The sequence below is a fragment of the Miscanthus floridulus genome, chromosome 1 (genome assembly GCF_019320115.1).
Source record: "Miscanthus floridulus cultivar M001 chromosome 1, ASM1932011v1, whole genome shotgun sequence".
Classification (NCBI taxonomy): Eukaryota; Viridiplantae; Streptophyta; class Magnoliopsida; order Poales; family Poaceae; genus Miscanthus; species Miscanthus floridulus.
In genome coordinates, this window is record NC_089580.1 from 160730424 (window position 1) to 160751589 (window position 21166).

The 21166-nt window shown below is 48.0% G+C and overlaps 2 protein-coding genes and 1 pseudogene across 2 annotated transcripts; 1 reads left to right on the forward strand and 2 right to left on the reverse strand.

Annotated features, from left to right (window-relative positions):
* Window positions 1-231: 231 nt before the first annotated feature.
* LOC136499891 (guanylate kinase 2, chloroplastic/mitochondrial-like) lies at window positions 232-3170 on the reverse strand. The gene is made up of 4 exons (XM_066495390.1): window positions 2881-3170; window positions 2659-2790; window positions 2371-2562; window positions 232-951 (listed from the first exon to the last, which is right to left on the reverse strand). Exons 1-4 carry the CDS (start codon window positions 3088-3090, stop codon window positions 613-615), a joined length of 873 nt encoding a protein of 290 aa, XP_066351487.1. The 5' UTR covers window positions 3091-3170; the 3' UTR covers window positions 232-612.
* Window positions 3171-4309: 1139 nt separating this feature from the next.
* On the reverse strand, window positions 4310-9433 carry LOC136499900 (probable inactive receptor kinase At5g10020). Its single transcript, XM_066495396.1, has 3 exons — window positions 7816-9433; window positions 5314-6951; window positions 4310-5231 (listed from the first exon to the last, which is right to left on the reverse strand). Exons 1-3 carry the CDS (start codon window positions 8732-8734, stop codon window positions 4642-4644), a joined length of 3147 nt encoding a protein of 1048 aa, XP_066351493.1. The 5' UTR covers window positions 8735-9433; the 3' UTR covers window positions 4310-4641.
* A 10446-nt stretch (window positions 9434-19879) lies between these two features.
* Window positions 19880-20702, forward strand: LOC136466341 (polygalacturonase-like; annotated as a pseudogene).
* The last annotated feature ends 464 nt before the right edge of the window (window positions 20703-21166 follow it).

Consider the following 21166-nt stretch of genomic DNA (forward strand, 5'->3'; position numbering starts at 1 on the left):
AAAGTACATTATTTAAACTAATGATGCAAATCACAAGCGATGATGTGAAAATCAACTGCAACTCAGCACCAGATGCTTAAACCGTGCAAACATGGTTTACAGTATTCCACACGCATCCGCACACAAAAACAAAAGCTCCCAACAGATATGAAGGACTTCATGAAGAGAACATTGGACAAGAGGAAGAATTCCAGCAACATCTATTCTGGCACTGGGAAAAAAAAAACAAAGCAATTTATATTTTGCAGCCAAACTAGCAATTTTGCTATTTGGGGCACCGATTTCTTGTGCATGCCCAGCAACACTAGTCAGTACGAAATTGAGAAAGATAGTACATCACATAAAATTCACCCAGAACTAGTTTGGTACAGCCCTTCAGATCCTCCCGTCAGAACTAAAAATCAAAGAAGAAAAAGAGAGAAATAACAACAAGAGAATCGTGTATGTATCCCAGAGAGTGTGCACTGCCCTGGTTGTGGTCAGGGAAATTGGACAGATAACTTTCTGGCTACTGAAACCTGAAAGTCATTTCATCACACTTCAGCAAACTTGGACAGATAATTTTCCTTTAAACAGAAGAAGACACTAGGCATAAATCACATGGTCTTTAGCTTAGATATTGACATGCCGCTTGTGAATTTTAGCCTTCTCAGCATCAATGATAGACTCCACTTGTTTAACAGCCTCCTCAAGTTTCCCTTCAGCGTTTACAACCACATAATCGAAATTCTTCATGCGTTTCACCTCCTCCCTGGCTGTTGCAACTCTGACAAGAAGCATATCTGATGTTTCTGTTTTACGATGGATTAGCCTTTTAACAAGTGCCTCTTCACTCTCAGCAACTAAAAATATGAAAACTGCAGATTCACCAAGTATCTGTCTTAAAGTTGCTGCTCCTTGAATGTCGACTCTCAGAACAATGTCACAGCCTTTAGCCATGTAGTCACGAATCTAGATGAAAAAAGGAACATGTATGAAAACTTTATGTAGGTAGACCACGTCTTCAGTTTTCGCACAAAAAAAGGACCACTTCTTCAGACATGTCTAGAATTTTACCCAAAATACAGACATAATTTCTTAAGCTCTACTATGATAGGTGGACTGCATTCAGTCCATTGTGGTTTTTAACCCAAAATACACATTTTTCATTTCATTTCTAGGGAGCCCTATGAAATTAATGTCAATACATGTTAGCAGATTCTTTCAATCAAGTCGATGCACTGAAACTGAGTAAACGACATACAGCACTACAAAATGCTAGACAGTGCAACTAGAAAGCCAGTAAACAACATTTTTGCAGAAATCCATAGAACTAAAGCAATACTCTATAAGACATTGAGATTTTCAACCTTCAATCAAGCATCATAGAGCAGGTTCAAGTGATCAGTTGATAATAGGCAAAAATCAAACAACAGATTAAAATACAATGCGCCTGTAATCATGGTATGGTGTTCCCTGCTGTACCCCATAACTCGATTTGACATATGTAGCAAATATGGCAGCTGACATTTGCAAACATATGCTACTGAAGTGATATTTGAAGGGCGGGCCTGGTGCAAGCGGTAGAGTCTTACCGCCTGTGACCGGAAAGTCCCGGGTTCGAGTCGCGGTCTCCTCGCATTTGCACATGCGAGGGTAAGGCTTGCCACTGACACCCTTCCCCAGACCCCGCACAGAGCAGGAGCTCTCTGCACTGGGTACGCCCTTTTATGCTACTGAAGTGATATTTGTGACCTACATGGTTTGAACTTTGAACTGCCCTGCCCTGCTTCACATATAAGTGGAGTGTGCCATTTTCTTGGCTTTTTATGAGATGAGCTTGGGTAAGCCATAGGAAGATTTTGATCTAGACAGCTCTGAAATATACTGTAACTGTCCCTGTGTATAAAGCACTAAACAAACCTAGCGACGCATCAAGCAGATAATTGAAGTTTTTACCATGCAATATTTATGATCTTTACTTATTAGTTGCATTTTTACTAGGCATTAGGTCAGCTGTACAAATCCGTGTGCATTTAATTTTTGGGGTAAAAAAAAAATCCATAGTGATATGATGGTTTCTCCACTGAATTTCTAACTCCTATGGTTATTTACATCACTTAGGTCTGCAGTGTCATTGGCAAAATTCCAGCCACACCACTCATTCGCACAAGGCCATAACACATTTTTCCACGATGATACAGAAGATTGAGTTGTTCATACTGAATAGTCATAACATCATAAGTGCATAAGTAAACCATTGTTAGTGCATATGGTAATCGTAAACCGTTTTCCTAAATCTTAACTTATCCAGCATGTGTATGCACACCAATCTGCAGGCAAGAAACCGTTCTGATGCAAACAGGTAATGATATAACCACGATCAAATACCTGCTGTTTGGGAATCCCCTTGTACTCCCCATAAACAAGCGCATACTCAAGCAACTCCTCCCTCTCAATCATCGTCAGGAATTCCTTCTTACTGACGAAGTAATAGTCTTTCCCGTCAACTTCACCTGGCCTCATCGCCCTGCTCGTCGCGGTGACAACGAAATGGATCCCTTCCCTCTCCTCCTGCAGCCTCTGCAGAACAACCCACACCCGACATTGTAAAGCCAATCAGAAACCAATGGCCCGCAGCAAAGGTGGGTGGGGTTAGGGATCGCAATGAGGTGTCACCTTGATGACGGCGTCCTTGCCGACACCGCTGGGCCCGCTGATGACGAGGATCATTGGCTGCGGAGGCGGCGCCAGCGGCTCAGAGCTGAACGTGGTGCCCAGCGCCGCCTCCAGGCCCCTGAACAGCTGGTCCTGCAGTGCAGTGGCACAGGACGCAAGGCGCTCCGCTTAGGCGGTCCAAGGGGCAAAACTGTTAAGAATCTAAGCATGTGACCCAAATACCTTGTCAGCGCCGGGATGAGGAGGAGGAGGCGGCGGCGGCGGGGGACGGTGCGAGGAGTGCTGCCACCCGGCGGAGGAAGACATGAGGCGGCGGGGCGTGGGGCGGGGGGCCGGAGTGGTGGTGCGGGCGGCGCAAGGAGGAAGGGGCCGGCCCCGTACGAGCGAGGGGGCGCGGGCGAGGGCGCAGGAGAACCTTCGCGAGAGAAGCATCGAGAAGGTTCCGGGACAAGAGGGAGGAGGGGTGGAGGGGCGGGCGGAGGCCGGACTCCCGGAGGGTGTGGGGATTGGAGTAGGAGAAAGGAAAGGATGGCCGGTGGCGAAGGCCGAAGGGGGTTTGTGGGTTTTTGAGGGCGTCTGCCGCTAAATTGGCGTATTCCAGCCTTCCAGGGATAAAAACGAGCTGAACGTGAACATTCGTTTTTGTATTTTTTTTAACGAATTTGAATATGGCTTTGCGCCTTTGCGTGTTCTCAAGAACAAGGGCGAATATTAGCATGCGACAGATACGAATCGTATGTCTACTTGTCTAGGCAGCAATTTCTAAAGGTGTCTAACTATAAACTATCCAAGGCATTTTTCTTTTCTGCATATTTCAATTGTTTTTAATTTTTTTTATATAATCCTATGAATATGAATTCGTTATATTTGGAAACCGTTTGACCACAGACTGAGCTCAATTGGTTAAAATGTACAGTATGAGATTCGTAGCACGAAGTAATAACACAATCGTTTCTATTTTTGGCTAATTTTTTTTTTCAATGATATGTGAAATGCCTTGGACATCCGAGGAGTGTCTGACAGTCTTACCCTTCGCCAAGAAGATCAAGGAGAAGACCACCAAGCTGATGGAAGGAGCCCCAAGGTATTCCCCATGGATATGGTTTGAGCTTAGAGGGGCTCCCGCCCTCTAGCTTGATGGAGAAGATGAAGAAAGGGTAACAAGCTTCGCCGACAAGCCCTCTAGTCCAACCTAAAGCCCTAAGCTCGGGCTCCATAGAAAGCTAAGCCTAGAAATCATCTCCAATCTCATCAACCATGTAGGCTACTCATGGATGATGTAGAGCTTCATCTTGGCACTATCAATTCAATGTACATTGTTAGATGTGTTCTAGAGCCCTTTAACAACATCTAAGAACAAGCCTCCTAGACAGACACGATGCGATCCTCTCTCAGCAAATTCGAAAATGGGCAGTGCTTTTACCGACCTCCCTCTCTCTGTTGAAAAAGCATATGTTCTTGCTGCATTCCTCTCCGGCCTTGATTATGTGTGAAGCAAGAATCGCCCATTCCTGTAAGAATCAGATACATGGAAGCATCAAGCAACATTATTAAGATGACATGCCCTCTGCTGAAGGCTCCAGGTCAGAAATATATTTATATTCACAAAAGGCTTTGGCTTCTGAATTACAAGTTCATGCTCTGAAAGAGAATCTTGGAATATCTAACTGTAAATATTTGGGGATTTGATTACTGTTACATACGAATACATACCACGGGAGAGCAACAAATCAATAAGACTTTCTTTATTTTCCTTTTTGATGTCTGAAATCACAATGCACAAACTTATTCTCGCAATCATCTACTGCTAAAATTGTGAACTAACTAAAAACGAATCAACTATTCCCAGAAAGAGCGACCCAAACAATGAATTCTCAAGGAGACTACACACACATCACCCCAAAATCCTAGCAAGTGTTAGTATACCCTCCAAGTTTCCACAAGCTGATGTAAGTACGAGATGTACACTATCAAGAACTACGGTCACGACGATAGGGACAAGAGATCCTCAAACACCGTTCGGATCTCCGGCCTCTCGGATGCAGACCGGATACACCGGATCGCTATGCGCAGCATGCCATCCAGCGCATTCGGGGTGCCTTCCGAGCTCTCAACATCCGTGATGTGCCGGTCATAGCACTCTGAGACACGCTCCTCCAGAGCCAGCATCCTCACCCAGTCGGTCAGGTCGACCACGCCGTCGTTCATGCAGATGATCTCACCAGCAATCTTCCCTGTCAGCAACTCCAGCAGAATGACACCAAAAGCGTACACATCGCTCTTCAGAGATGGGCATGGCTTGCTGGTGCTTGAAAACTCAGGTGGGGAATATCCTAGGGCACCAGCGTTTAGGACCTGCTCGGCCATGCCGATCGGAGTCATCAGCCTGTGAAGGCTGTAGTCAGTTACCAGAGCAGATGGAGTGGAGTTCTGAATCAGGACGTTAGACGACTTGATGTTGCCATGTGGAATCACCCGCTCATTGTGCAGGTAATCTAGACAGCGGGCAATTACGATCGCAATATTCAGCCGCTGTCCAACTGATAGGGGTGGGAGATTCCGCTCATCAAATTCTAGAAAGAAGAAATATGCATCAGAAAACGCCATATTGAGCACGAAACAGAAAGTGTTGAGTAAAGGAAGGAACCATCTTACCAGACAAGTAGGTAGACAGAGATGTCGCATCTACATAGTCTGATATCATGATCCTCTCATGCTCTTTGGGGCCCCAGTAGTAACCACGCAACGGGACAAGATTGGGATGTTGTACACTACCAAGCTTCTTTATTTCACGGGAAAATTCTTTCTTACTCTTAGCAAAGCCCTCCTTCAGCCACTTCACTGTCAGCATGTACCCATTGTCAAGAGTAGCCCTGTAGGATGTCCCATGGCAGCTCCTGCCAATTATCTCGGCAGGGGCACGAGAGAGCTCTTCAGCCGTGAACACAACTGAATTGTCGAAAAGATGTAAATCCCCAACCAGTTTATCAGGAGAGTGCACTCTAAGGATAGAGTGATGATGCTGGGAGTGCGCATCAGGAGGTGACGATGACAAAGAAGGCATCGAAGACTTTGTGCTGTCTTTAATGGCTGAGCTACTACCTGCTGGTTCATTGAAATAAGCAGCATCAATTGGCACATCTTGGGTTTCATGCTGTCTTTCCTTACCAGGCAATGGAACAGCTCCATACTCTGCAGAAGGTGACGATCCTAATGTTACATCTTGCACTCCACTTGTTGAAGTTTCTGCACTTCTCTGACTCTGAGCACTCTGGCCTTGAGTCACATGTTGTTTACCTTGGCCAGTACCTTTATCGCTACTCTTCCAGCTATTGATCTTCCAATGAACAAGCAAAAGCACAATAATCCCAGTAACAAATACAACGACAGAGATAATCAATGCATATAGAATCCCACGCTTCAAGCCGTGTCTGCCCTCATCTGATTTGTCAGAGCCATTTGGTGATTCGGAGCGAGGAAGAACAAGTAATTCATTCCCTGGATGGAAAGATGAATCTGGGAATTTCAACAAATTACTTGGAACAGAGCCAGACAGGTTGTTGTAGGAAACATTAAATTCGACCAGATCATCAGGGAGACCATCAGGTATGCTACCATTGAAATTGTTGCTTGATAAGTCAATGAATAACAAATTCTTCAGTTTGGTGATTGCTCTTGGGATTTGGCCAGTAAAGTTGTTCTGACGAAGGTTCAGCAATGTCAATGCACTCAAATCACCAATGCCCACTGGCAGCCAGCCATTCAAAAAATTGCTTGAAAGATCAACATATGAGAGGTTTGAAGTTTGCACAGGAAGAATAGACAAGTCTATAGAAGTCGAGTTCTTGGTATCAGAATTTCGAAGGGGGAGAGTCCCTGCAAAACTGTTGCTTGAAAGATTTAGAAAAGTCAGCTTAACCGCTGTAAACAGACTTCCAGGCAAAGGTCCATGCAGCTCATTAAGACTGAGGTCAATGGAAATCAGCTCTGGATAGGTTCCAAGAACAATTGGCAGTTGTCCTGATAGCAAGTTGTTGGAAATCCTCAAAGATGTCAGCCTCAAAAACTGGGTTGTCTCATTTGGCCAACTTCCTGTTAATCTGTTTGAGCTCAGATCAACCATCTGGAGATAATTTCCCCATGTTCGGGCAACTGATAAGTTCCCATACAACATGTTTCCACTCAGATCAACTACTGAACAGCTTCCAAAAGTGATCGGTAAAGTTCCCTGAAGACTATTGTGTGACAAGTTTAAGTACTTCAAGTTTGTTGATGTCACACGTCTAATTGGACCTGTGTAAGAAAAAAAAGGGGACACAGTAAATAAAGGCAACCAGCATTATGATTGTTAAATGCTATACATTTTATAAATGATTGAAAACATAGCATGCATGCCAGTGCCAAAGTTAGACAAGAAATGTTTTAGGAATTTAAATAAAAAATTATCATTTAAACGAAAAAGATTTACGAATCTCACAAACTATTTTATTGAAACTTGCAATCAACACCTCCAAAAAAATGCAAACAACAAGGTACCACAGGGAAAATGTTGTCAAGAACTTAAATTTCTACTGCCATTTTCCTAACTAATTTATTATGATATAGCTGGGAATGACCAAACTTGATCAGCAAATATACTCTCTTTCGATGTCATTGATCTAAAGAGGAGGAGGAGGAGGAGTATAAAATGTGAGACAACTAGCTGAAAAACATAGCTTTAGCTGTGCACACTGGAAGTCTCAAAATTGAACAATCACTAATAGCAAATGTATCTTTGGAGTATAATGGCAATTAGTATACCAGTAGTCAGTAAACTAGAGTTAGAAACTTTCATGGTGACTTCAGAAGAAGAAAATGAGCAATTTCCCTTCATGTGTAATAGGTGCTTCAGCTGATCCATTTTGAGACTTCCAGCGTGCACACTTCTTGTATGCTTTAAAATTGTATATTGTTTAGTCGCAAAACAAAAGTATACTGCCTATGGAAAAAAGAAGATGGTGGCAGGTCAATGATTTAACATCAATCCTTTACATGTGTCTCATTATAATATGCTGGTTTAAGCATTAGGAAAATGTTATGGGGAAAGAAACATGCATAAGAGCGAACTGAATGCAATGTTTAAGATAAGCATGACTAAGAGTAGGAAAATTATCTGACCTGTAAGTTGGTTGCAACTAAGGTCAAGTTCAGTCAGCACCATAGAGGTCTCCCTAAAGAATGATTCTGGAATAGAGCCAGAAAAATTATTGTTCTGCAGGCGCAGCACCTTGAGGGAGATCACAAAACTGAACTGCGGGATACTGCCACTGAGCATATTGAAACTCGCATCAAAAACCTCAAGGCTGTCGAACAAAGGCATCGGAACACTGTCAAACAATGTCCCTGACAGCACATTGTGGCTAACATTCAAGTACTGAAGCGTGCTAACCACAGATGAGTTGTCAGAGATCGATGCCAAGGACCCCGAGAACTGGTTACAGCTTAAATCAACATGGACTGGGCTCTGCAGCTGCGTGAATACATCGTCCAGTTTACCAGTAAAGCCATTGCCATGAAGGTCCAAGTACTTCAATTTCCTCAAATTCCGGAAACCCAACGGCAATGCGCCACGGAAACCATTGGAAGAGAGAATGAGATAGCCCAGACCTGTCAGCTTAGTCAACTCAGACGGAATTGGACCGGAGAACCTGTTGCCAGACAGATCCAGCAACTGCAACGACGCCATCGACCCCAGCTCACCCGGCAAGAACCCTTCTAGCTTGTTGTCTGACAGGGACAAGTTCCTGAGCATGGGCATCCTCGCGAGCACCGACAAGCTAGCATTCCCCACGAGACCAATGCCGTCGAACGCAATGGAAAGAATCTGGCCGCCGCTGCACTGCACGCCGTGCCAGTCGACGGGGCAGCCGTCGGAGTCCAGCGCGCTGGTGGGGTTCCAGGGAACGGCCCGGCGGCGGGATGGGTCTTGCCGGATGCCTCGGCCGAACTCCAGCAGTGCCTCCATGTCTGAACCAGCCCCCGCCGAGGCAGCGGAACACACGGCCCAGATCGAGAGCCACAATATGACGAGCCGCATTGCAAGACGCTTCTTTGCAGCCAGGTTACTGAAGCAATGCTCATGCAAATGAGATGAATTTTTCGGAATACGGAGCTCGAGATGAAAAAGGAGGAAGGGTAGGGTTTAAGCCCCTTGGAACCGAGAAAGGGGATTGAGGATATAAGGTTTGAGGATTTTCAGTGTGAAAGCAGCGAAATCAGCAAGGACGGAGCCAAGAACCGAGACATGAAGAAACGGACACCGCTGAAGATGTGAGCAGGCCAAGCTCGAATTTTGTCATCCAAGAAAAGAAATGGCTGGTGGCTTCGTCCAAGCAAGCTAAGCTAGGATTACTGACCAACGACACGACGAGATGGCCTTGACGGATCTCCACTCCACCGCGACTAGACCGAGAGAGGAGCTGTGGCCGTCGGGTGGAAGGATTCGGCAGCGGCGATGCGTTAGAGCTTCCCCGTGTCAGTGCTGGAGCGAATGCGCTCCACGGAGCAAGAGGGGAATGCAGGCCGCTCCATCTGAGGGTACGATGAGGAGCGGCGGCAATGGCGTGCGTGGAGACTGGAGAGAGTGGGTGAGACTGAGAGTGGGTGGAGTAGTGGGAGTGTGGGACTAACACCGCACCGGTGCGAGCCTGCGAGGCCACCGCGCTGCTGCTACTGTCCGAGTGGAATCCAGGGAGAGGGAGGTAGAGGTAGGAGGAGGAGAAGAGAAGGGAGTGAGGTGTCGGTATGGAGAAGGAGCAGCTGGAAAGGATCCAGTGACCGCATTTCTTTTACACATGATTCGAGGCCGCCCCCCCCCCCCCCCCCCCCCCCTCCCCTGGCACTGTCAACCAAAAAGCGTGACCGTGCAGAAAAGGTTTGCGGATTATTTTTGGGAGATCATCAGAAAACAGAAATTAAAAACGAGATAGCAGTGTGCGCGCGCGTGGCTTTACTTCGCAAAGGTACCTTTTGCACACGATCGTACTACTCTCACCCGAGACAACAGTAGTTTGTGTAGGCACTACCACTAAAAAGAAATATTCATTCTCCTCTTTCCCGTTAGCAGGACTGTAGGAGTAGTCCAGTGCTACTTTCAACTTTCGTCGTGCTGGTCTGGGTGCTATGATTTGATGTTGCTGGTGATGAACTGTTGAGCGTGTGAAGCGTCGTACTCATATCGCCATGATTTGAGGCGAGACGACGAGGGAGGCGGCCATCGAGTGCTTTTAATCCCCTTTTCCTCCCCCGTTGCATTTGCAGGCCCAGACGTCCAGCTGCGGTGACAATGCCACCGAACATGCGCTGGGCTGAGACTGAGACGCGGGGCGGAGGGGAGGACCGTGGCGGCCTCTGGGACTGGGACTCTGGGAGGCAGGCGACGGTTGCCGGCGCATAGGGGAAGCATGGTACAGTATACAGCCGTCGTATCCTCAGTCCTGCGCTGTGCCGATGTCCTTGGTGACGTGGCACCCCGGCCCGGTTCTTAGAGCCTTATCGCTGGGTCGTAAATTTTTAGCCTGAACAATATTTTTCTCTCATACCAAAATAGCCAGCAGTAATAATCCACGATCGTAGCCGAACATGCTGTTAATCGCCGGTGTCCTCCGACTGCTGATAATTCATGTACTGTACATGCAGCAGCCGTGACTGCTTGCGAGAAGAAGGAAAAAAAATGCTGGTTTGCGGTGGCTCTAGAGTCCAGACGGACGCGGGGTTTTATTTGGTTTTTGGTCGCTTCTGTACCAAACCAACCAAACCAACTGTGGTGCACTGATTAATTAAATCTAAAGCTCGACGAAGCGGACAAGTGGACTAGAATTATTATTTCTGGTGCTGTGCTTAGATCTCCCTTCATTTCTTTAGCTCCCTAGCGAAACACATGCATGGTGGTCACACGCGCACGCACGGGACAGAGCAAAAGCTTCTCCTTCAAGTAAAAGAAGAGTAGGCGAAACAAACACCTGGGCTGGGCTGGCCTTCCTTGTTCCTGCATTATGAAGCGAGAACCGGGGTCGTTTTGTTTTGGTTCGCAAATCGCTCGGCGACAGGAGCAACGAGCAGAGCGGGTCGGGACGGAGCCACGGAGGCCCCTTCTCCCCTTCCGGAGGCTACAAGACGACGCCGTGGAAAGCCAACTTGTTCGCTTCTCCGTGCGCCGTAGCGCTCGTCCGGACGTCTGTGTTTCCTGCCGCTTTTGTTTGCTTTCTGGCCACCGCGATGGCGCTGATCTACGGCCTTGTCCCCTTGCGCTGTACCGACGCCGACGCGCACAGGGCCGGGCGCGGGGCTGCCTGCCTGCCTCCGTACCTCTGCCTGCGACTGTGTCGCCGCGGCCGGATCCGTGGCCGTGGTGAGCTCCGGAGCCCGGAGGGGCATGGGTGATCGTCAGGGCTCAGGATGTTGGCCGTAGCCGTCTGCCGGCCCTTTTTTCCGTGATGACAACATTAATGGTCTTGTTCGCTTCGCTGAAAAAATAAAATAAAATATTATTTAAACTGATTTGGTGTGACTGTTTCAGTTAAAAAAATATACTAAAAATATGAATTATAAAAAAAACGAACAGGATCGTTAGGATTTCAGAACAACTGTGGCCGTAGCTCTTTCTTGTGCTAGTACTACTGCTTATGAGAGAACCTCGTGCAAACGAACAAGCCGCTGGTAGTGCTGGGATCAGTGGTGGACTGGTACAAATCATCATGGCGCCGCGAGCCAGGCCTTGTTTAGATTAGGGTTAGAAATCAGTATTTGACACTGTAGCACTTTCGTTTGTATTTGATAATTATTGTCTAATTATGGTCTAACTAGGCTTAAAAGATTCGTCTCGTAATTTACAATCAAACTATGTAATTAATTATTTTTTATCTATATTTAATACTCCATGCATGTGTCTAAAGATTTAATGTGATGAAAAAAGAGCGAAAAAACTTGTAATCTAAACCAGGCCCCAGTGGACGCAGTCGTCCCGGGACAGCCGCTGCCCTGACCCTGAGCGCACAAATGATTACGGCAAGAGCACAGGGTAATGGGCGCAATCAGGACAAATCACTGAACGAAATATACTACTGTTTTTTTTGAGACGAACGAAATACACTATTCCTGTAGCAGGAGTAGTTTATTTCCAGGCTAGTAGGAGTACTACTAGGCAATTAGGGCCTCTTTAGATCCAAAAGTTTTTAGGCAGTACCCGTCATATCGAATCTTGCGGCACATGTATGGAGTACTAACTATAGACGAAAAAAAACTAATTGCACAGTTGGATGAGAAATCACGAGACGAAACTTTCGAACCTAATTAGTCCATAATCAGACACTGATTACCAAATACAAATGAAAGTGCAACAGTAGCTGGACCCAAAAAAAAATTGCATCTAAACGCGCCCTTAGGCATCGATCGCACCGCACGGGACGGGAGCGTGAGCTCGATCGAGTGCACAGCCGCCCGCAGCAGCCTCCCCCGTCATCATTAAAGTAATCTTCGCCGCAATCAATACACATCACCTACCCCGCCTTCTTCTAGCTACTCTGCCACACCCCACCACTGCTATAGTAATCACAGCTGTATCTGTATGCACTATGCAGCAGGCAGCAGCACTTGACAGCAACAGTGAGTAGAGCATTTGACAGCGCTCCCCTCCCCATTAAACAACAGGAGTGTGTTCCGCGCTCGCCTCGCTCGGCCACCTGCGCCAACGCGCGCGAGTATAATTGCTGAATTAACTCGGTCGCCGCGCCGCCCCGCGCCGTTGCGGACTTGCGGTGCGATCCGGGAGAGGACCGAAGGAGCAGCAGCCCACGGCACGGCAAAAGCTCATCCTGGGCTGCTGTCCTGGCTGGTCGCCGATCGCGCACGCCACCTCCCCTCCTGCAGATGGAATGAAGAGCGGCGCCCGCGGGCGGCAAACTGCGCGCCAGTCGCGGGGGCGGCCATCATCTCATTCTTTGCTGCTGCTGCCTGTCGTTCCAGGGACCGCGTCCGCAACTCCGCATGCGCGCTTTTCTTTCTTCGTGCCCGCCTGCCCCCCAGGGCCCAGGCCCTCGCGCGTCCACGGTGTGGGTAGGGCGGGTAGGGTAGTCTATTATTTGGTGGCGTGCTTGTGCCTGGAGATCTGGGTGGCGGGACGATCGCCTTTTGCACACGCTCAATGATGCATGCAACGCAGGGCCAGGTCCCAGGTGACAGCTAATCTTAGCTCGCGCTTACTTCTAGGAGAGGCGAGGGCCGGCTGATTGCTACTGGATTTGCCGATCGCTCACTCATTCCGCGCTCAAGGTCGGGCAGACGCAGACGCAGACGCAGACGAGCACGGAATGATTGTCCACTTCACGATCGGAATTCATGATGATCGTAGGACGAAATTGGGGTGGGGGTTTGGACCGCGTCCACCGTTAAACTAGTCTTCCTCCTCTGGGGACCGACCAATGGTAGTATTTATTCCCCGTAATAACGCAGCGTTATTCGATCGCGGTCGAGAGGGAATCGAAGGACCTCCCCTGATCAATGTGGACATTGAAGCACCGAAGCTGGAACCGTGGACATTGAAGCACCGAAGCTGGAACCGTGTCCCGCGCTGACACAGCAGCACCCGTACGCCTCTTCGTAAATTCCATGCCACTTCATCATAAATACAGTAAAAAGAAAACAATGGCATACAAGCGTGGTACCATACCATCGCCATGTTCGTTTGGGCTGATTTGACTTATAAGTCATAGCTGAAAGTACTGTCGGTTGGTTTGATGTGAGAAAAAAATACTATTTGTTGGCTAATAAATCCTGACTTATAATTCAAATACGACCAAGCGAACAGGCTGTACACCGGCAGCTAGTATCAGTGATCCCATCTCCTGGTAGAGTAGTATATTTGTTGAATACCTGGCCCTAGGCAGGCGCACCACCACGCAGGCGAAAAGCCGACGGGCAGGTAAAAAAAAAGGACGACGACAATTTAAGGGCCGGAACCAGAACGGCGGAACCCATGCTTACTGCCGTAGCGCCGGAACAGGCAAACGGCGCCCTAAACGTGGTGACGGTACAAGTGAGGGCGCGGGCGTGGGTGACCTTTATGGCACATGCGCTGCGTGCCTGCCGGGCGCTGCAGAGATGCCCACCGGCGGCCGTGCCGTGGCCATGCATGGACGATGGACCAGCTGCCGCATGGGCACGGCCGGACAGGGCTGGCTAGTGGCTACAGTGCAGGTGACGCAAGGTAGTAGCTAGCTAGCGTTCTCTGCCCCGTGCTCCTCCATCCGTCGTCTGCGTCGGCGATGGGGAGGACACAAACGGCTGGAATCATATGCCTCAGCCGCTGAGCCAACCAGCCACAGCCAGCCGCACATGGCTAGTACACTGTGGTACTACGTCTTCGATATATCGCTACAGGCTCAGCGCCGGACATTTCAGCCGGATCGGGCGGCGATGTCCCTGTGCCCCTGTCGTCGCCCACTCGCTCGCAAGTTGAAACAAAAAACGTACCTACTTGCATGTACAACCAAGTCATTTTCTTGAGAGTAGGATTATAAAACAGCATAGTGCAGCTGTGACACAACGGGCACTTTTGTTCTACCATTGGCTCCGTTTATGTTCCAACCGATTTATCGTGAGAGAAAAACACTACGACTAAAGAAACAAACTGAAAAAGACTAAGAGAAGCGAACAGGGGACGGTACGGTGGTGAAGCGACTGCCTTTTTCTCGATGCAGTACTCAGGCTCCGTTTGGCCGGGCTCCGGCTCCTGCACTGTAGCCGGGTGTCGGCCGCCCAGGAGCAGATAGGAGCCGGAGCCGCGGAGCCAGAAAAACAAACTTCTCCGGCTCTGGTTGTGTCAGTGAGAAAGAAAATGAGGAAAGAGAAAAATGGCTCCGATAAACAATAATCAGGTGTCGACCGCCGACATACAGGAGCCGGAGCCGCCGGAGCCCGGCCAAACGGAGCCTCAGCGTCGATCAAACGTACCAGCACCTCTGTCTGTGTAACTGCCACAGTATATAGACAACGAGGACCGCAGGAGATGAGGACACGAACACGAGCACTGTTAATGTTGTTGAAAACAGTGATGTAACGGAAAAAAAAAACTTGAGGCCTGTGGTTTGGACGTAGGCAGCGATTTCCGACACTGTCCAGGCGAGAAGAGCAAGCAGCCTTCCCGGCCCAACCCGATAGTTTCAGAACGGATAGCATTATAGGGGCAGGCCCAGATAAGAGCATTTCGGCCCAGATAAGAGCATTTGATCTGGCCTTTCCCCTTGCCGGATACACGAGGCGTCCGGACGTTTGCTGCATGAAGAAACAAACAAATCATTCCTTCTCGAGATTTTCATTTTTTTAAAGAATTCTCGAGAATTCCGTAAAGAAAGATTAGCGTTCACCTTTCAGTAGCACCTATGTGATTGTACTTGTGTGGTTAACAATGCTTTTTTTATGCCTTTGCGTCATGTTGCCAACCTTGCTTCTGGTTTGGAGCACCTTAACGTGACACTACTGGCAGCATAAGCACACACATGCTCCCTCCGTCTAAAAAAAACAAGTCTAGCTCTCAATCTGAACACACATCGTGTTAGAATTGCGTTTTTTTTTTTTCTGGATAGAGGGAGTAACACAGTGAGGACTTCGCCGTTGTTCACAAGCACTTCAACAAGGCTCGAGCAGAATAGGGGGCAGCGCGGGCATAGTTGGCCGTTGCGTGCCTAATTGGTTGACCTAGTGATTAGCTAGTAAACCAGACAAATGATAGCGCCACGCCACCACAGGCTGCAGAGGGCTACAGCCAATATAGGTATTTAACCTTCTGGCTTTAGCTAACTGCTGGTTATCACTACACCTCACATGCGGTTAGAGGCATAATGCTCTGCGTGCTTTGCGGCGTGAAAGCAACGATACATGTGGACACAAATAAGAGTAGACAAGGAATAAAAAAATCTTAAATTTGACTCAATATATAAAGAATATTAATATCTACGATTATCCTAAAAAGAATGTCGCTCTTATTTTACAAGGAGTCAATCCTTCTCAATTTTAACCAATTATTGTATAAATATTTATGACGCATAATAAACATCATTAGATAGAAAATAAAATATAAATGCGGTCAAACATAAGAAAGTTTAACATTAAATCTAGGATGACATTCTTTTCGGGATGGAGAGAGCAAGGGGTTGCTTGGTTCTCAATGAGGCATTGCCTCTCCTTGGCTGCAGTGTTGCCATGTCAATGAGGAGCTCGCCTAGAGGAGCGAGCTGATTTGACTCTCCCGCACGAGGGAGAGGAATCTAGCCCATACAGTCTTCGAAGTACTCAGATAAGGGAACCAAACATATGTCTTGGCTCTCTATCCTCGCTCAGCAAGGCGTCATATTGCCGAGCGAAGGAACCAAACAACTCCTAAGTCCATGTTGGAGTAGAGCTAGCTCCACAAAAAATATGCACTAGGTCACAGTGTTACGCAAACCACAAACATCACCATGAACAAATTAGACAAGTGACATAAGTTACTAAAGCTTATCACTTGTCCCTCGACTCTCGTTCACAAATGCGCCATCCAATAAAGAGTTTCTCCACCAAGGAAGTGGTCTCCTCGTCTTCCGCACACTGAGTACCCTTGCTACCCGTCTACACAGAGCTTGGAGGATTGATGTCACCGGAAGGCTACCTAGGCCCTCGTGGCTCGTCGGAGATCACTAAGACATCAAGTGCTCTCACTCACCAAGGTTAGAAGGGCATAACAACCCAATCACTCAAGCTATCGATCGAGCACTAAGGACTAATCCTCATAAAGATGAACAAGAGATCTATCCGAGTCTTGGATGTGATCTTTATGCACTTGAGAGGGTGGACGAAGTAGATTCACTTGCACAAAGGTTGAACAAGAAAGGAGAGCAATCCGATCATGATCGGATGGAAAACACCCCTGGTAGCTTAGAAGATTTTCTATACATTAGAGTAATCGAGGATAGATATAATATGTATCTGAAGCACTAAGCATCATCAGTGATTAGATGGTTGAAATATACTATGAGCGACATCAAACACCAGTCGTGCAATATTTTTTTTATAGAAAAGAATATGCATGCATCTGTATAGTTCCTCGTTAGCAGATTGTTGCTACCAAGAAGAATGAAACAGCTTCCTGTCGTTAATGTTAGGTACTAGTAGTACTACTGTGTCGTATCTGCCGTTGACCTAGACCCTAGCCCCTAGGTAGGGAATGAGGGTACGATGCTCTTAGGCCTTGTTTGTATGCATGTGTATCACCTCAATCCACATGTGTTAGATTGGAAATAAAATAAAATTTAGTTTAATTCAACTTCAACACATGTAGATTGAGACGAATGCATGCGTATCCAAACAAGACCTTAAAGAAGCCCATAAATAGGCTTTGTGGCGGAGCAAAACGCAACTTCTCTTTCTCTCCTTGAGCGCTCGCGACCTAGATCTAGATCCCGTGGGCCCTCTCCCTCCCGTCTCCGGCGAGCTCGCCGCAGAGGTAGGGAGAGAGTGGACCCCCCCCCTTCCTAGTACTTAGTAGCTAGTAGTTGTAGAGCAGTAGAGGTCCCCGAGATGGGTGTCTGCCTGGCCATTGCCATCGCCGTCGTCGTTGCTGCTGCGGCCTTCCTCGGCATCTTCCTCGCCGTCGACGACGTATCCGCCATGGTCAGTATAAATAAAATAAATTCGTTCTCCGGCTATGCGGATCTCCCCTCCTCTACCTCCGCTCCCACCTCCACTCACCATCACCGAGATCCGTTCTTCTCCGCTACGCAACCTTCGCCGCACGCCTCCACCTCTTTCTTGCAGCCACCAGTCCTGCCACTCCCTGCTTCAGCCGCAGCTCCTCCTCTAGCGTTGGTTTGACAGCTCCGCCTTCGCCTGGGATCCTGGCTTGAGCCTTTTCTATCTTCGGCGACGACTTCAACAACATCCTTCGGTCGCCGGCGTGAATCTCCTTCGACGGCTCTACAGACCCACCCTTAACCGACGCTATGCGCGGTCGGTCCATCTGGGTGCAAGCGTCTTCGACGCCCCTGGGCCCCTCGCCAGCGGATTCGTCCTCCGCAGCGCCACCGACGCTGCTGCCTTCTTATCTAGTTGCAGGACTTTGTTGTAATTTGGTCTTCCATGGAGGACCTCTTTGTAAACTGACTGCTTTAATTATATAATATATGTTGTTGTTGTAAAAAAAAAGAAGCCCATAAATATCAAAAGATAAAATGAGATATCATCTAAACTTACCCTTTACTTATGGTCATACAAGGACCTTTTAAATAATTTCATAAAAAAAGATTTTTTTAATCAGAGTTTCCTTGTCATCGTCGTGTTTGGTGGCTTTAGCACATAGTATATTATATACTCCTACACGCTATTAAAAAAAGATCAGCCTGTGGCTATTGGGCGCTTTAGATTAGAATACCCCAAGGCCCCGGTCACTAATTCAACAGAAATGACCAAGTGAAGGAGACGCAGACGCAGCAAGTCAAAGCGGAGAGTATCACACGAGGACTATTCTATTGTGGCGCCTAGACGTGCCGGCAAGTCTAAGCAAACAGAAATGGTGTGGCAGTGCTTGGTTACCACATCCTGATATCACCATGTCCTCATCAAAGTACATCATGGTGATATCCGAAAATCAAACTCATCCTTGAAATAGAAAACTACATACTCATTTGCATAGGCAAAGCTCTTGATTCCCCCCAAAAAAAACTGCTTGATGAATTGCTCATAGTAGAACACTAGTATTTCTTTTAGATGAAAAGGAAGTATACCTTCCAGCCCTTTGTACCAATAACCAACTACAACTAGGATGCTAAAACTCACTTTTGTTTCCTGTGATCTCTGGCGCTATCATCCCATCCCATTTGATTTCAGCGATATCTGCCCGCCAAACTACTCCCATGTTGTACTTGCACAGTGGAATGTTTCAGTGGCGTGAGGCTAGGAGCGTGTGAGCTGTGATGCTACCGCTATACGTATATCATTGCCCTACCTAGCACAAAAGGAATCCAGGAAGGAAGAATGATGGCCGGCCGCAATAGTTCCGGCATGGCCTAGTGAGAGTTGGCCCTATCTTACAGTCTATCATGGAGCAGTTGGGTCTTCAAACGTCAACGCTGACAGGCATCAGGAATCTTCAGACCCATTCCAGTTGCTAAAACAGTTTGCGCCAGGATAGCCCGAATGTAGACTCGGTGCTGGCGTGTGCAATTCTGTGAGTCAGCGCTCAGCACACTGAAACAGCACGGTGAGACGCACAAGATTGAGCTGAAGCTGAACACTCTGTTTGACTTATTAGCATGGTGAGGGGCAGAGTTTCACTTGCCATGTCCTGAACAAACACATACTATGATGCTGTACTAGTCTACAGACCCTTGGGTGATGCACTTTACATTTTCCGGATGAATTCTAGATCTCCAGTGGATATATGCTTTACTTCGTGGAGGATGCATAAGATCAGATTCATGACAAAGCACATATCATTTATTCATTCCGCTCTTTATTTCTGATAAAAAGGGGTGATAGAAAGGGGAAGCTTTGAAAAAACTTGAAGCTAACTCGATGCCGCAGAAGGTTCGTTCGTCATTTTCAACGTGCAGTGTAGGTGATGGGGCATCTCTAAAAGGCGACTGAAAATGCACGACAAGTTTTCCAAAAAGGACATACAGGACAGATCGCTTCAAGATCTTTGAACTTTGACCTCTTTCCCGCGTGCTCTTGCATATAAAATAAATAAACTAGAACTAGTACGGACTATGAACCATTTAACCTGTATGCACATTACGGTGAATTTCTTCGACGATTGGCGAAAGAACACCAAATCGTCGAAGTGGAATTGGAAAAGCTTTGCAGCTTCGCCGTAGCCCGTACCCGTAGAGAAGAACGAGTAGTCAGGGCTCAGGGGTGAAGTGATCAATTGAAGGCGTGTAGCACGTCGCGAGCGAAGGTGGCGAAGGGACATGGACAGGGATGAGAAAATTACAATTATAGGACTTCAAATATCGACTTCGCTAAAACGATTCTTGAAACGTTGACATTTTGTTATACATGACATTTGATCTTTTTAATCACTTTTCTCAACTAAAATATATATATTTTGCCATGATGTGACCGTATTGCTCTCAGGGCTTCAATTGACGTGGGATGGGGCTGCTGGCCCCGGGTAGGACTGCAACAAGAACGTCGACGTGTTTGATGCATCATGGCTCGCATCAACGCTTATTCCCTAGCGCTGCTGCTCTTTTGCTACGTTTTGTCAGGTGCAGCTGAAGCAGCGTAAAATGTCGCTGGTTTCGGAGCGAAGCCCGACGGCCGGACGGACTCGTCCGGCGCATTCGCCAGTGCCTGGTCCGCCGCTTGCCGATCACGGGAGCCGGCGACCGTGCACGTGCCGAACGGGCACTTCCTGCTCAGCCGTGCAGCCTTCAATGGCCCATGCTCCAGCAGGGTGACGCTTCAGGTCGATGGTACGCTTGTTGCGCCATCAGGCTACACCAGCGGCGGGGACGACGGCTGGATCGTGTTCGACCACGTCGACGGCCTCACCGTGTCAGACGGCACCGTCGACGGCCGCGGCGAGGCGCTGTGGGCGTGCAAGGCTGCCGGGCACTGCGGGTGCCCCAGTGGAGCAACAGTGAGTTGCCATATCACATCACATGCATCTTATTCTTGCAAGTGCATGCTGAAGTGCAAACATGCATGACACCATAAAAGTGTTCCTCTTGATCGACTTGGTGCGTCGCCCGTCGCTGAAGGTGCTGAACTCGAGGGACGTGGTGATCAGCGGCCTGGCCTCGGTCGACAGCGAGCTGTACCACGTCGTGATCGACGGCTGCGAGGGCGTCACGGTGCAGGACGTACAGATCGTCGCGCCGGGAAGCAACCCCAACACGGACGGGATCCATATGCAGGCCTCGTCCCATGTCACGGTCACCCGGACCAGCATCCGGACTGGGGACGACTGCGGCCAGCAGCCGCGGCTGAGGACACTACGGTCACGTCGCAACAAAATATATGTATTTTAGTTAAGAAAATTGATTAAAAAAATTAAATGTTATATATAACAAAGTGTCAGTGTTTTAAGAATCGTTTTAGTAAAGTCGATGTTTAGAGTCATGTAATAATGATGCATATTATTTCGCGTCATGTAATTGCAATTTTCTCGACAGGGACATGCCGGTCTCAGCTCTCTAGACGTTTGACGTGATCGGGCTCTGGTCGCAAGGACGTACGTACGCAGGGCACCTACCTACCGGATCGGCGAGACCTCACAAGAGTTGGGTCCTAGTCCATTCATCCAGAAATCAGAACCACGCTGCTCCACCCAATGACCCAAACGGCCAAACCCATGCGCTGCGACCTGCGATGCGATGCGATGCGATGACGCTGCCATCACCATCACGCACGTCGCAGGACGCGTCCACATCGCCATCGCCCGCGCCGCCCGCACCAGCTGCCCTTCTCTGTCCCAGCCCACCCGCCTCCGTCG

Excerpts from the sequence above, each read along its gene's own strand:
- LOC136499900 (XM_066495396.1), bottom strand. The coding sequence starts at position 8,734 with ATGCGGCTCGTCATATTGTGGCTCTCGATCTGGGCCGTGTGTTCCGCT. Across the intron at positions 6,952-7,815 it reads TAGTTGCAACCAACTTACAG|GTCCAATTAGACGTGTGACA; the intron begins GTCAGATAATTT and ends TTTCTTACACAG. Across the intron at positions 5,232-5,313 it reads TCTGTCTACCTACTTGTCTG|AATTTGATGAGCGGAATCTC; the intron begins GTAAGATGGTTC and ends TCTTCTTTCTAG.
- LOC136499891 (XM_066495390.1), bottom strand. The coding sequence starts at position 3,090 with ATGCTTCTCTCGCGAAGGTTCTCCTGCGCCCTCGCCCGCGCCCCCTCG. Across the intron at positions 2,791-2,880 it reads CTCATCCCGGCGCTGACAAG|GACCAGCTGTTCAGGGGCCT; the intron begins GTATTTGGGTCA and ends ACTGCACTGCAG. Across the intron at positions 952-2,370 it reads AGGGGATTCCCAAACAGCAG|ATTCGTGACTACATGGCTAA; the intron begins GTATTTGATCGT and ends TTTTTCATCTAG.